This window comes from Oryzias latipes, chromosome 15 (genome assembly GCF_053564925.1).
Source record: "Oryzias latipes strain Hd-rR chromosome 15, Olatipes_Hd-rR_3.1".
NCBI classification, from domain to species: domain Eukaryota; kingdom Metazoa; phylum Chordata; class Actinopteri; order Beloniformes; family Adrianichthyidae; genus Oryzias; species Oryzias latipes.
Genome location: NC_136251.1, coordinates 25,758,820 through 25,769,362, shown reverse-complemented (window position 1 = coordinate 25,769,362; position 10,543 = coordinate 25,758,820). Strand labels below are relative to the sequence as shown.

At 37.2% G+C, this 10,543-nt stretch overlaps 1 protein-coding gene and 1 long non-coding RNA gene across 2 annotated transcripts; one reads left to right on the top strand and one right to left on the bottom strand.

The window, feature by feature from the left end:
- The first annotated feature begins 36 nt into the window (after positions 1–36).
- vstm4a (V-set and transmembrane domain containing 4a) lies at positions 37–9,929 on the top strand. The gene is made up of 8 exons (XM_011484496.4): positions 37–239; positions 1,280–1,732; positions 5,609–5,662; positions 5,758–5,865; positions 5,940–5,973; positions 6,102–6,247; positions 8,407–8,477; positions 9,171–9,929. The coding sequence occupies exons 1-8, from the start codon at positions 191–193 to the stop codon at positions 9,312–9,314; spliced, it is 1,059 nt and encodes a 352-aa protein (XP_011482798.1). The 5' UTR covers positions 37–190; the 3' UTR covers positions 9,315–9,929.
- On the bottom strand, positions 5,063–5,574 carry LOC111948805 (uncharacterized). Its single transcript, XR_002874797.2, has 3 exons — positions 5,500–5,574; positions 5,259–5,336; positions 5,063–5,177 (listed from the first exon to the last, which is right to left on the bottom strand). It is a non-coding gene; the product is annotated as an uncharacterized LOC111948805 (long non-coding RNA).
- Positions 9,930–10,543: the final 614 nt, after the last annotated feature.

The window sequence follows — 10,543 nt, the reverse complement described above, 5'->3', positions numbered from 1 at the left end:
GTGGGAGTTTCTCTAAGTGGGAACAGAGCCTTTACTGTTTCATATTACAGAGAAAAAGAGGAGAAAGAGGAGAAGAGTTAATGGTGGGCAAGGGCTCCGGTGGGTTGTGCAGTCAGGCTGTATTTGAATGTAGCAGCCTTTGTAAGTGCTGTGCAGTTGTCTGGGTTTATGGATTCGCTGACTGTGGAAAATGTACTTCTCTGTAGTGGTCCTTGTCCTGACTAAGGCTCTGCTCACAGGTAAGTTCACTTTGTTTACAGCAACATAGCAAGAGAGCAATCAAGCAAGATGGGGAATAAAATGTTTCATCTGCTGCACAAACCACTGTGAAACTATGGATTTTACTAAAGAACCGTATGTATTGTGTCCCTGCAACAAACATCTTTTTATTTTTATTGCTACCAATGTATCAAAGTATTTTTAATGTATTCCAGAAAAGTCTAGAGAATGAAGGACATTCCCACCTATTTTTTGATAGGTCTCCTGTTCTCACCTCCTGCAGTTTTGTGTCCCCCTTTTTTCTTAAGCTGTGTTTGGATAGAGGTTTCAGAAAAGTCAATACATGTCATAAATGAATACCCAAAAACAAATATTTAAAATATTCCTCATTAAGTGAACATCAGTGTTTTATTTTTCCACCAGTCTTTTGCCTTCATTTAACAAATACATTTCAGTTCTAGTTTGGTGCTTTTCATGTCACTATAAATTGTAAAAGACAGAAACTGGAGGCCCTTAGGGAAACTCCTAATTAACACACAAACACACACAGAGACTCACATGCACGAAGCAGGGTGACATGAAGGACCAGATGTTCCCTGTTGTATTCTGTGTATGGGGTTGTACCTTACTGATGATGAATGTTTCTCACTTGTAGCTTCTCTTTGTCTGTCTGATCCCACATATTGCATCCAGGCTCCTATTGTCTTCAAGACAGATGCAAAACAACTTGTGTTTGTAATAAACACATGTTCAGTACATTCAAGGATTTAAAGTGTGTTGAAGCAGTTTTTTTTGTGATTGGACAAGTGTTTTTTCTTCTTTTTAACTATAAATATTTTATTAAATATGCCATTTAAGTATGTATAAGTAGCACATAAGTAGACGTTTGAAGTCAAGTTTGAAGACAAAAAAGTATTTTAGAAAAGCTGTAATTAAACATTAATAAACTGCTCTGATGTAATAGTAAAAAAAATGCAAGAGACAAGAGATAAATAATTTACATTAACCAAAATTCACAAAATTATTTTCATATAATTTTATTTTTGTTTTTTGCCAACAGAGGTTTGTCAAGCTTTGAATGTGACAGTTACCCCGGGGCCTGTTGTCCTGGTAACAGAGAAAGACAACCTGACACTGTCCTGTCTGGTGTCTCAGAGGAAGAGGAGCAACAGTTTCCTCATCCTTCGATGGTTCTTCTCCCCTCTAACTTTTCCATCTCTTGCACCTCCTTCTTCTCCCCCACCCACCTCATCTCCAACACTTGACCCCTCACAATTTCTCATCGTGAAGACGGGCATCAGGAAGCTGAAGCTGTATGGGAACTACACCCGCAGATTCCCCCATCCAAAGTTTCATCTGCATGATGAAGAGGGCGGGGATATATACCGCTTGCTGATCCTCAATCTGACAGGGATGGACCAGGGATTTTATAGTTGCAAAGTTCAGGAGATTCGAAAATATAGAAACACATGGAGATCCTCCTCCAATGGTACCAGTACCATACAGCTGAAAGGTAAAAACTTAAACTGAAGCACAATCACATAGGAATCACATTTAGTCCTTTGACACCTAAGTTAATTTTCAGTCATGATAAAAAAAACAAAAACAATTACCGGTATGTTTTTGCTTTCAAGTGATGCTGAAGTGCTTTGATGCATATTTGCATCTATAGGCATCAAGGAATTTACTTCAACTGATAATAAGGTGGATTTACAGACATAAGCTACGCAGACACCGGGCATAACCAACATTACTGTTTACGACGACAAGTACACCACATGTAGTTGGAAAAGGCTTAGTGTGAAATGTCAAAGGGTTGCAAATCTTGTGAATCTTTCTCCAGGCTTGTTGTTTCACAACTCTATTCTGATACATGAAAGAATATAACAGATATATCAATATTTGCACAAACCACATTTATTAATTTCTCTGTCATGATCAATCTTCAAACGGTTGGGTTCGTCACGACCAAATCCAAGTCCCTGACTAGTCATAGTTTGACATAGTTCAACTAACAACACGTGTTTTATGGCCGCGCATTTTGTATGTAGAGCCCAAAAATAAAAGTAAAAACCTGCGTAGTTTTGAACTCGGAAGTTTAAAACAGACATACACGTTTACATGTATTGTTCATTGGAAGTGGTCGGTGGAGCCCGCATTGCCACTGGTGGTGTGAACGTAGCTTAACAAGTGAAAGAAACATGCAGCTTTTAAGTTTCTTGAATAAATTCAAGCCACTCTACTTCCCATCGATCACAAGGAGCAAGTGTAGAAATGATATCATTAGTCATTATTTGAATAATTAAATTTCCTCACTGAAAGAGTTTTAAAATGCAAAGCTGACGTTTTTTTAAAAGACATTATATATTTTTAAAAAAAAAGAACCATCAGGGATTTTAAGTTTAACCTTTATAATAATGTAGTAGAATTTTTAACCACTCCAAAAACAAGACCTCCAAAACTTTTTTATTTTTTTATTTATTTAGTTTTTCATTTTATTAGTTAAAGGTTGTGCAGCTAGGAAGCTTCTGTTCACACACTGTTAGGGCTGATTACAGAGGGATATCCTACTATGTTTCTTACTTAATAATGCAGCACAAGCAGCTTTGTAATCGCATACCTTCATTTTCTGGAATGATAGCTGTTTACAAATATCCCAGAGGTGGTTGGAGCAAGTGTCACTGGATAATTACAAGATCTTTATTAAAACATTGATGATTTGCAACTCAGTGCTACTCTGTGTTGCTGTTACACCACTTTGTTTATTATATTAATGAACTGGTTATACTATTCTTTGCAAAAGACTCTCTTTGAACTCTACTATTAGTGGAGCCTTTATTTAGGAACCAAATTTGGATTTCTTCATTGTAATATTCTTAGCAAATCTGGATTTGAGAAGTCCGAAATAGAATACATATTTGGAAATACTCTAAATCTTTAAATTCAGTTCTTTATAATATGAAGCGTTTGGTGTGTTGAGCCACTAAAACACAAGAGTTTATGAAGTAAGGAAGGGACCCTAAAACCCAGCATGAAAAAGTACTATTACCAATCTAGATAAAGGTGAATTGCATCTGTTGTTATTATAATATATTGTATAATTTGATCACAAACCATATTTAAAAAATATATTTCCAAATAACTAATAGTCTTGGCACAATTGTTCACATGTTAGGCACTCTGGTTTAAATATAACAAAAGAAAAACATGCAAGGAAGACATAGTATAATAGTATGTGGTCCTCCATTTACAACCTAAATCTTTGGCTTTCCCATCCCAAGACAAGAAGCCCACACAGAAAATCACTTAGTGTGAGACTATGAAGGGAAGAAAAAGCTTGCTGAGCTGGCAACAATGTTAAAAAAAAACATGATGTCAGCTTTCAGATTTTACTGTACTACTTCTTTGTGGGACTCAGGAGAAAAGTTTTACAATCAAAGTCCAACTTATTTATTTTGTGTCACAATGCTACAAGAATGGAAGAACCTCTTTATATATGATTTTATTAAAATAAGCCATAATTTGATCTAATTCGATTTTAACAGATTGCACATCAGTGAAACAAAATGAATACTGGAAAGGATTAAAAATGAACAAAAAAAATAAATAAACAAGAAACACGTGATTTAAGAAAACATTGAGCACTAAACAAAAACATCTCAAATGTTATTTTTAAAATCTAATGTATATTTTTTTATATTTTTTTTACATTTTGTTGATGCATTTTAAGAACTGCATTTGCCATTGTTTTGGTGTTTCTGTTTTTGGGCTTTCCACCACTGAGCCACCATGTTTTGGTGTGGTCAGCTCTTCCCAGCATCACATTGTTTACCTTATACTAGATTTATGCCTAATAAGCATTGAGGTTCGAGTCAGACAGATCTGTGCGACAACGCCCTGCCCTATATTCAGGCCCGCTGAGGAAGCCGCACGACCTCAGGCATGTTGGTAATGCCGTCACCACAGAACCGGGAACACAGGAATTGACATTAGGAGGGTAAACAAAAAGGAAAATTGTTGCACTCCAGGAAAGCCCTGAGTGGAGATTTCAGTTTAACACCACTCACTGCTTTGACAATTTCAAGATTTTACTTACTGATTTGCATTCTGCTACTTCAACAAATTAAACAAACAAAAAAAAAAAAGATTTCTTTTTGCTGCTACTCTGACATGTTTGTTACAAATTAGACTCCTATCATTTTAACTGAGCCCTCTGAGCAGAGACCAGGACCTGTTTCTGCAAGACTGTATATGGATTTTTTGCATAAGCGTGGCACCTTTTTACTGTATGCGTGCTGTACACATCTGCAGGACATATGTTGAAATTACAGCCAACCTGCTGACCTCAGGACTGTTTATACAGATCAGATGTGAGGTGCAGCTCGCGGTTTGCCCCAGAGTGAATCTGTTAGATGTGTGGCTCACTTGCATTAGCCGAAATGCAAACTACTCACACTGCTGGGAGATTATTCCTAACTGTGGCTGGCATCAGATTTAACCAGATTAGCAACACCTTCCTTCAATTTGCACATTTAATCAACATCAACTCTAAAGGTTTTTCTTGCATTATAGATATGTTGAACTGATACACTGTCTTGTGTATTTTTTCCAGTTTTCTTTGATGTTTTGTAATGGCACTAAAGTGCCGTTCCCATGCAATCAAACATTATTATTTTGTTGAAACAGTGGAGGCAGATTTGAAAATTTTGCAGGGAGTTCATTCTTCTGGAAACAGGTCAGACAGCAATTAGAGGTCATTTCTTATTTAATATAACCCTTGTGCTATCCTAGGCACTTTAACATTGGGAGTTGGGTCATCTAGACCCACTAGACAATGCTCTGAACCTTTTTTCTTCAATGATGTGTGATCTTCACTGGTGTCCATGGATTACATGAAATCTTCACCTTTATCCACCTTTTTCATGGTAGGGAGAACACGTCAATGTAAGGGCGGGGTCCTAGGGTAGCACAAGGGTTAAATCAACCTGTATGTGAATTCAAATCTCATTATGGGAGCAGAGACAAAGTCATATCCTTACCATAGACTCTCTTCAACATTTTGCTAAATGTCTCTGGCGCACACAGAAGAGGCAGGGACATCCGAGGCATTTCTTTTTCTTTAACATAAAAAACAAGTGACCAACAACAGGAAACAGAACAGCGGGGATCCCCTCAAGTTCTGTCCAGAAAACACCAACATCTCTGTGTGTTTTCATGTGCTTGTTCTGGCTTCATCTCTCTTTTCATGAAGTGGTTTAGATATTTCTGGAAACAACTTACTTTTTCCTGCTGCTTTTGATGATAGGAGTTCGAAGACTCAGCGGTCTCAGCGCCCAGCCTGATCAGAGATTTTTGTGTACTGACTTTTTTGTAACATTTGTCTCTACAGTGCACTTTACTCCCGAGGATGGTAGCGGTGAAGGATTGTGGATTTTGTTTGCAGGTACTGCCTTAACTCAAGACTGTTTGTTCACCCCTAAAAATGATTTGGAACGCTACTTTTCTGAGTATTATTTCTTATTTGTGTGTCGTTTTTAGATGTGTATGTTTGTGTTGTGATCATCTGCTCATTGGGGCTGCTGTCCATCTTTCTGTTTACCGTCGTTCTAACCTGCCAGTACTTACACAGAAGACACAGACTCAAAGGTTAATGCACTTTCCTACAAGTCATGCTCATGTTTTACACGTCGTTTGACTTTTTTTCTTTGCTTTTTGTGCAGCCAGTTACCTTCTGGTCAGATGTCCAGAAAGCAGGTGCATATATGTTTTTTTTAATTCTGTATAGTGATAAAAACAGGCTAATCAATTGAAGGTTTTTTTTTTAAAGTATGTTGTACCTTTTGTATATTAAATTGAAATTGAGTCTCTTGTTCTTCGAACAGTTCGGGTGAGACTGTGACCAGCTCCAGCAGCTGCTCCAGTTCCTCCCCACGAACTCCAAGGAAAGAAAATGGACAGAAAACTAACAGAGAAATAGCAGTGAAGCCTAAACCCCCTGAAGAACCACCAATTTACATTCCACCAAAAGGTAAACCCAAATAATGTGAAGGATATCGAAAAATGAATCTAGTACTGAGATAGGTATAAATTGATTGGGAAGTAAATAATTGGTTTCTGGCAAACTTTAGTTACTCTTCCTGCTGTGCTCTACCTTTTGTGTACGTGTGATGTAAGCAAAAAGACATTCAATCACAAGCTTTCATCTCAAGTCAGGTCCATTACAATTGGCTGAAGGTGAACCACAGGGAGGGATCTGTGTTTTGTACACCAAAAAACATCACATAGAAATTTTTTAAAGCATTGCAAACATGCCTGGATAAATTAATATGACCCATTTTTAACCACAAAGAACAAAACAGTCTAAAAGACCCAGAATGCCAGGTTCTAAAGGCAGTGTCATAGCCACTACGTACTGTACTTTGTGCACAGATTGCACGGATGAAAATTGGTCATATGTGAATATATGTGGAAAAAGTGAAAAAACGTTGTGGTCTTTAAGTGAATTTTCACAAATGTAACATAAATGAACCATGTTAAAACCAAGGAAGAAATATGAATAAACCACGAAAAGTACACATGAATCAATGTTGAACATGAAGCATGCAAGATTATTGCGCTGTTTATATGCAAATCATGAGTGATTCATGCGTCAATTATGTAATTTGAATGTGACGTGTGCTGTATACACCTAATAAAAGTTATACATCGGGGGTACATGCACGAAAAGACATATGTGGAACGGTCGGGGAAGGCCACAAATTTGCCTATGCCTCTCCCAAAAATCATGCACAGTTGTGCAGGAATTACGTAATAATTACTTGTCAACTACATGTAATCATTTGCTTCCTGTTAAATTTAGAATTGACTTTAAGATTTTGATTTTAGTTTTTAGAGCCTTGCACGGACAAACCCCGAACTATATTTCTGACCTTTTAACTCCCTACACTCCTGCACGTTCCTTGAGGTCGACTGCTAAAAATCTTTTATGTGTTCCAAAGACTCGTTTTAAAACTAGGGGACACCACGCCTTTCAGGCAGTCGCTCCCCGACTTTGAAACGACCTCCCCCTGTCTCTGCGCCAGATTGACTTAGTCGAGTGTTTTAAAGCTCAAGTTAATACATTTTTATTTAGGAGAGCTTTTAGCTGACTTTTACTTGTGTTCACTTCTGCCTGTTTGTCTGTTTACCTCTATGCCTGTGTGTGTTTTACTGGGTCTCGTTACTGATTTAAGTCGCTCTCTGAGAGAAGTGCTATATAAATAAAGATTTACTTACTTACTATTTACATGTTTACTTACATAAAATACATGTAAACTGTGTAAATCTGTACCGACCAAAAAAAAAACCAAATTCACGTAAAGGGGTGGAACCCTCGAACATTGACGACTGACGAAGGCTAGAAACTCTTGTGAATTACGTACATCACATGTGTATCACGAAAGACCGAAATTTCACTCGTGGAAAATGCGCAAAATGTCAAAAACATTTTATTTTTGTTTAAAATAAAAAAGTATCATTGAGGAAAAACAGATTTTCATTCTTAAAAGGCATTTTCATTTGTAGTTTTAAATGCCAATTGAATAATATATTTAGATTTTATCCATTTTGGGGGGGGGGGGGGGGGGGGGGGATGGACTGCATCGCCACAAAATGAAGCTGAATCTTTTACGCATTGATTCATGGACCATGTATTGAAATGCGTCTGGATTAATAGGGAAAGTTTCAAAAAGTAAATCATTAAAAGTACTGATGCATTCCTAAGAAGTATAAGTAAGCATTACTCCTCATTTGTCGATGGGGGAATTTGGCCTTTATGAAGTTATTGCTGGTATTTTGTAATGTCTATGATGAGTATCAATCCATAAAAAAGTGACACTCCAAGAAGATTGAAAAAAAATAAAAATAAAAAAACTTTCCAGTGAGCTTTATAATTATTTTTCAGCATTTGTTGACTTTGTTATTTCTGGTAGTAATATGTAAGACAGTTTTTATTCTTTATTTTATTACGTAGTCTTCATTAAAGGTATCAGCCATGACTCTTATTAAAGGTTGAATTAGAATCATGGTATAAAAAAGGATTTTAGCAGAAAACAGTTGTGAAGACAAATTCAGCTTTGCCTATTGTCATGTTTATGGATTCATTCCTCCTGGCTGCTGTCTTGCAATGATTAAGCTTCTGTTTTTTAGTGCCTGTTGCTGCAAAGAGACCTCAGAAGCCCAGAAGATTGAAGACTCAGCCGAGACGATCTGCTGCCGCTGTAAGTGCCCCCACCACCACCGCCCTTCACGCTGACCAGCTGCATGCTCAACATGAAGAAAATAATGAAAATGATAAAACATCAACACTTATAAAACAATGCTTGGCAATGCATTTATTCAGGGGCAGGAAATGTTGTTCTTCAAGCACAGAGTTGTGATCAAGATACCTGCAGAAGGGAATTGGTTTCATGACTGCATGATTGTCTAACAGTTTATTGCCATCTCTTCATTCAGTTATGAGCTTGATAATTCTATTTAGCTTTATTGCTTTTGAAACACAATTATTTATTTAGAGCGCTTCATTGGTTTTATATCTACGATAAAAGTGTCGAATGCGTAGGTACAGAGGAAATCTGCTCAATCTAGAGACGTTCAGGTTTTGTACTGTTCTCGAGATTCTGCACTAAAATGAACAAGATGTGAGTGCTTCCTTCGCATGCACATACGGATTGAATTAGTGCAATTAGACACATCTGAGAATGTTGGATAGGAGTCCTTTTGTTGCGAATGATTTCCAAGTAAACTGAATGTTCCAAGAGCTCCTGCAAACACAGTAAACACATAGTTTCTGCAGCTGAGAATTGTTTACAAAGGAACACAACTGTTTACTGTCAAATATACCAGACAACATATATGGACATTTCTTGTCTAACAGGAAATGTGTTATGTTTCTCTTTATTCCATTCTCGTAGCCTCGAGAAGAAAGCCTGACATATGCAGAGCTGGAGTTAGTCAGACCGAGGAAGGAGCTGCCGCGTTCCTCCAGTCCTGAGCCCACGGATTCAAGCCCGGACACTGTGTATGCTCAGATCCTTTTCCAAGAGAACCATCTGTAGATATGGAAATACCATCCCAAAGGAAAATATTTATGAACTTTTTGTATAACAGTTGCAATTGTTGTTTTTTTCTTTTTCTTTTTGTGTGTGTGGGTGTGTGTACATGCTTGTGTTGGTAAGGTCGCAGTGCAGTTCTGGTGTGGTACAGCTGTTTTCTTTTTGTTTTATTTGCTGGCATTGGTGGCCTGGGAGCCAGATGTTCATAGCTCTGTTATTACTGTTAACAATTTCATATTAACTCAGGACAATGTGGAAAAAAAAGGAAAAAAACTTTAAAGGCTTTTTAGGTGCATTTCTAATTATTATGAGAATAGTTTTATGAGTAATACAAAATAATAACAAACTATGTAGTCCTAAAAAATCTTCTGCTTCAGTTTAGGCAAAAGATTTTTTTTTTCAATATTCACAACAAAAATTAAAGGCATAAGAAAAATCAGCTTTGAAAATGATTCAGTTTAGTTTGACTGCATTGGTTGTTTGAAGATTACACCTGATAATAATATATTTGAAAAGAAACTATTGTGACCTAACCAATGCCATGATAGCAAACATGCACACTTTAAAGGCTTTTCAATGTCAGTTTTTCAATAAAATATTACACATGGGAAGCACAAAGACTGAATTTCTGATAAATCTAATTATTGTGAAATTAATTCTGGAAGATCATGTGTAAGCTACTTTGTGAAGGTCAGTGTGAAAGATGTGATAAAGATGGAGTTGTTTGGAGAAAGAAAATGATGCACATCCGCACTCTTACCCTTAGCGGGTGAGAGAGGTTGAGCGAGAGAAAGAAAACCCCCACGGTTCACAGTCACTGACTGGGATGAACCCGCTAATGACTACATTTATTCAAATTAGACAAATTGTAATCATGGTTAATAATTAGCTTTACAGTGCATTATAATTGGGTTAGGCTACAAGATGGTTCTGCCTAGTGCAATAATTTATTTGATTTAATTATTCTAAGGAACCCAGTGGTCTGACATCTCCTATCATAAAACCCAGCCGGATAGAAAGAATGGATTTAGCTGTTGTCTTTTGAGAAGGTCAATGTTCGCTCTTTAGGAAAATTATGAGCACTATTTTCCAGTCTATTAGGCTACTCCACTTAGCACAATTAGCCACACGTACAAAGGTTAAAGGGAGAGAGCCCTTCCTTTATGACGGAGGGGAGTATTGCAAGCGTACGAGAGTGCAGGTGGGAGACAGAAGGAAGCGTCCACAATCAT

Coding starts and splice junctions, on each gene's coding strand:
- vstm4a (XM_011484496.4), top strand. CDS start 191: ATGTACTTCTCTGTAGTGGTCCTTGTCCTGACTAAGGCTCTGCTCACA. Junction 5,663..5,757: donor ATTGTGGATTTTGTTTGCAG/GTACTGCCTTAA, acceptor TGTCGTTTTTAG/ATGTGTATGTTTGTGTTGTG. Junction 8,478..9,170: donor CGAGACGATCTGCTGCCGCT/GTAAGTGCCCCC, acceptor CCATTCTCGTAG/CCTCGAGAAGAAAGCCTGAC.